Source organism: Euphorbia lathyris, chromosome 4, assembly GCF_963576675.1.
Source record: "Euphorbia lathyris chromosome 4, ddEupLath1.1, whole genome shotgun sequence".
Classification (NCBI taxonomy): Eukaryota; Viridiplantae; Streptophyta; class Magnoliopsida; order Malpighiales; family Euphorbiaceae; genus Euphorbia; species Euphorbia lathyris.
The window spans coordinates 22804403-22809073 of NC_088913.1; the positions used below are offsets into that span (position 1 = coordinate 22804403).

The 4671-nt window shown below is 35.5% G+C and overlaps 1 protein-coding gene across 2 annotated transcripts; it reads left to right on the top strand.

Moving 5' to 3' along the window:
* Positions 1–1503: 1503 nt before the first annotated feature.
* Positions 1504–4160, top strand: LOC136226851 (F-box/kelch-repeat protein At3g06240-like). 2 transcript variants are annotated; one of them, XM_066015524.1, is made up of 3 exons: positions 1504–1646; positions 1964–3277; positions 3758–4160. In XM_066015524.1, the coding sequence occupies exons 2-3, from the start codon at positions 1974–1976 to the stop codon at positions 3858–3860; spliced, it is 1407 nt and encodes a 468-aa protein (XP_065871596.1). In that variant the 5' UTR covers positions 1504–1646; positions 1964–1973; the 3' UTR covers positions 3861–4160. The 2 variants fall into 2 exon arrangements, with proteins under 2 accessions (XP_065871596.1, XP_065871597.1); XM_066015525.1 differs by lacking the exon at positions 1504–1646 and having other exon boundaries at positions 1808–3277.
* Positions 4161–4671: the final 511 nt, after the last annotated feature.

Here is a 4671-nt window from a genome sequence, read left to right on the forward strand (position 1 = left end):
GGAAGCATAGTACCGCGCCATGGCTTCCACCTCCTGTGAGCTCCATTGGCTCACAAATCTTCTCCGAGATCTGCGATCACCACCAACCACCGCCTCTCTCCTTTTCTGCGACAACATATCAGCCATGCATATTGCCCAGAACCCCGTTTTTCATGAACGAACGAAGCATATTGATATTGATTGCCACGTTGTTCGAGAGAGAGTCCAGGCCGGTCTCATACGGCTCATGCCGATCCCGTCGGCCATGCAAATCGCCGATTTGTTTACCAAAGCACAACATTCGCCGCAACTAAGATTTCTGTTGAGCAAACTAGGCTTGAAAAATCAATATCAAGTCTAGTTTGAGGGAGGATATTGAAGATACAAGCTTAAAGAAGGAATGTTTACAATGGAAGAAGTAGGGTTTCTTTGATTACAGAGAAGGAAGAAGTCGAAGCAAGAGAGAAGAGAGGAAGCTTTGGAGACCTTTTGTTTTCCCTTTCTCGAAGAATGAAGTACACACAAGACTTTAAGTCTCAATTACACGGTAAACAAAGAGTCAGGGGCACATGCGTCTTTTGCCATGAGCCAGAAGGGGCATTTCGTTCTTTTCCATATCAGTGGCACATTCTAGAAGATCCCCATCAAGCCTTCATGTTCATCACCACACTCAATCACATCTTCACTTAATCACAACCATCCATTTTATCAAATGGTCCAGATGTTGCCACTTGTCTTATTTCCTTTATCTTGGTCATTAAGTTTACTTGGTGGCCAAACCTAGAATTACAATATAAATGTAATAGTTAGTTTTATATTTTTTCCTTAATGAGAATCCGAATTATTTCAAGGATATTTACCTCATTCAATTAACAATACAGATGCCTTTTTGCCATTGATTAATATGAATTAAATTGAATAATCCAATATCACGTAACTCTCTCTGTTGTATAGCCAATATAATTAATATGGGTCCTCACGTTTCAAACAAAGTGTAAATTTAGCTATAATATATGAAATGGTATAAATTTAATCCTAACATTTCTAAGTAATATCAATTTTAGCCATATGTTATTGAACATTTAAAAAGACTGATCTGATTGTTATTTAGGCATCGAGAACGGATTGGACACGTCATTCCTATTATTCTGTTAAGTTCTGATTTCTCCCTCCACGTACAATTGACAAAACTTAACGAAGTAATAGCAATGATCCATCTCGTTCCGTTATCAAGACTTAAATTAGTATTTTCTTTTAAACATTAACCCTATATTGACGCTATTATGTACGTGGAGCCTCAATTAATACTTTCCCGGTAACCATATCCGTGGTATCTTATAAAAAAAATAGTGGTTTTAACATAGTAAGTACTACAGTAAAACCTCTATATAGGAATACACTTGGGACCGGACTATTTGTATAACAATTGGGAGGTTATTCCTATATAGAGGTTGGTATAACAAAGACTCTCAGCACTTGGGACCAAACTTTTGTATAACAATTGGAGAACTTTTGTATAACAATTGGAGGTTATTCTAATATAGAGTATTACTACATAGAGGTTCTACTGTAATGCATTTCCCTCTGTAAATTCCCGCCAATTGCAATTGCAATTGTTTATATCCCTTCATACTTCAGACACTTTTTTACAGGCCATTAATTTCCAGGTAATACTTTCTTCTCTCTCGCTCTGTAGTTCTTATCATCGTTAAGTAGGACCTGTATTTGCTATGCTTTGAGATTTCCTTTTATGTTGTTTTCCCCATTTTTTCATTTAGCTATTCATACATTGTGCTACTGAATCATAGGGATTTAGGTTTATGAGATTAAAAATCTGCTTTATAAGATTTTAGGTTTGAATCCATTGAATCGTGTGGGAAAGCAGAAAAATTGTAGAATTAATTCCCTAAATCATCATATGGATTCATTTAGTTTGAGCAATTTCAATTCAAGTTTGCTGATAATGTCATTTGCGCTGTCTCAGTCTCACGATCATGAAAAGAAGGAATTCAACAGCTTCTAATGCAAAGAGAAGAAGAAATGAAGCGGGGAAAGTTAGCCACCTACAGATTAATTACTCAGGGCCTTCATTTTCTGATCTCCCAAGTAGCATTTTGTTAAATATTTTACTTAGGTTTTCAGTAAAGAGGATTTTTGTATGCAAATGTGTGTGCAAAACATGGTATGATCTCATTTCAGATCCTGAGTTTGCAAAACTCCATTTCAATCAAGCTCAGGTTTATCCTCTGCTTCGAACCTCAGGTTTTACATTCCTATCAAGAATGATTTATCTTGTCCAGCCAGAGCAAGATGATTTTGAGCGCAACCTTGACATGCGTTACAAGTACAACTCACCTATTAAGATTATACTTGACTCGAAATTGAAACTCCCACTTCACAACATCCAAATGGTACTTGATAAAGACTGGGTAGAGGGTAAGAATTGCATGAAGCTGAATATGAAGAATCACAAGTATAGTATAGTTAATTCATGCAACGGCTTGCTTTGTTTGTCCAATCCATCTGATAACGACCCTGTTATGGTTTGCAATCCAATTACAGGTGAGTTTATTGATCTTCCAGAGGTTAGGACGGTTAAAGATCCTGGCCTGCCTAATATTCAGTGTGGTTTCGGTTTTAGTCCTAGGACTAACCAATATAAGGTGATAAGAATGTTTACACGATGGATTGGAAACGATAATTTTATGGTGGCTGAAGTACATGTTCTCGGGACAGAATCATGGAAAGACCTTGGTTTTTTTCCCAAGTCAATGTACAAGCTATTCCCTACTTATTTGAATGGGTGTGTTTATTGGTTTTCTCTTGTACAACCATGTTCTGTAATTTCCTTTGACATTCAAAAGGAATGCTTTGAGTTAATTTCAGTACCACCATTGGAGCATTTAAATCTACTTGAGAGAGTGAGCATGGGAGTATTAGGGGGAGAACTCTTCATATCTGAGGGTTTTGGATTAGGTATTGTTGATTTTTGGGCAATGAAGGATAATGGTGCCAAGAAGTCTTGGTCTCAAATTTTCTCCTTTCAGGTAGATGACGACGAAAGATGGCCTTATGGCTCATACCAACCCATAAAGTACATGAGTAATGGGGCATTATTGATGTTTCATTCTGGTAAACATGCTTTCATATGTAAGGATCCAGAAAAAATTGGATTTAAATACTTGAAGGTCCACGGGTTGGAATCAAAAGTCGAAGTGATTGCCCATATTCCAAGCTTTGTTTCACTCAAACATGCTCTATCAGGACGTAATGTGAAGGTGCTTAATATCAAGTCAAGGTAAACTTCTAATGTTTTGCTACTTGATGCTTAACTTGATCTCAATGCCTTTCATAGTTTTTCATTTATATGTTTTAAGGCTATGCTGCTTTATTAAGGCAAAAATGATGTGTTTCGGAGGTGAATTTGTGAAATGGGGTTGCCAGTGAATTAATGAAACCATGAAATTGAACTTTTAAAAACTTAAATAGATGTATGATGCAAATATTTGAATTAGCAAATTCTGGAGGAGCTTAAATCCACATCATATATAATGATAGATTAGGAGTATAAATAACGGGCATCATGGCATAATCGTGTTATATACTTTACATATTCTATGTGATTATATATGATACCAATGAAACAAAAATTGTGTCTAACGAGTTGTGTCAAGCATGTTGTCAATGTAAATCGTGTTGTTGTGTTGGAAATTGACACCCTTAGATTAGATAAGCATGTTTTTCATTGTTTTAATCATATTATTAATTTGTGGAGTAGGTGCGCGGAGTTGAAGCTGCACAGAGAAGCCAAAAGTATTTCTATAGTTGAAGAAAATAGGAACATAGAGTCTGACTCTGAAGATAGGGACTCTGGAGTTTGATTCTGAATAGGAAAAGGAGACATGGACATCGTAGGCTGTAGCAGAGGTAAATGTAGTACTAACTATCTGCTAAACTATCTAATATCTATTACCATTTTGTCAATTGCGAAGAAGATGTGAAGAACTATATAGTTGTATGCATATTCTGGAAATGTAAGGTTAACTAGTCTAATTTGTGTGACTTATGGCTGTAACTTTAGTTGATAACAAGGATGGCATTTTGGTGTCATTTGAAAACATGAACTGTAGTATTTAATTAATGTTCTTATCTTTTTAGTTTTTCATGGATTACTTTTTTTCTTTTGGTGAGTGAATCCAATTTATCTGTTCAAAGTTGGTTGGACACTTTTTAATCTGTTTCTTTCCCAATTAAAGATTAAAGATTGTTGAACAGTACATAGCTTAGTTAGTGTTGTGTTATTTGGTCTCAAATCAGTGGAACTGCCACTCTTTTTGTTGTTTAAATTGCAGGAACTGTGCACTAGAAATGCCCATATTTTGCTGGCATGAATAAGGGCTGTGCCATTTCTGAAATATAGCAGAAATGTAGGTTTTGACTGCTAGGTAATTTATACGTTGGCGAGATAGTTGGGCCTGTTTGGTTTTGTTATTTACTTTTTGTTGTTGTTATTTGCTGTTTGCTAAGATTTTAGCCCGAATTCTTTTTAAAATAGCTATAAGCGTTATTTTTTAAACTTAATAAACACTTATAGATGTGTTCGGTTCAACTAATAGTTGTTATTATAGTTGTTTTTTTTACGGCTGTTAGGTTTTAGTTTATTGATAAGTAATGTTTAGTAAATTTAATAAG

Coding starts and splice junctions, on each gene's coding strand:
- LOC136226851 (XM_066015524.1), top strand. CDS start 1,974: ATGAAAAGAAGGAATTCAACAGCTTCTAATGCAAAGAGAAGAAGAAAT. Junction 3,278..3,757: donor GTGCTTAATATCAAGTCAAG/GTAAACTTCTAA, acceptor TTTGTGGAGTAG/GTGCGCGGAGTTGAAGCTGC.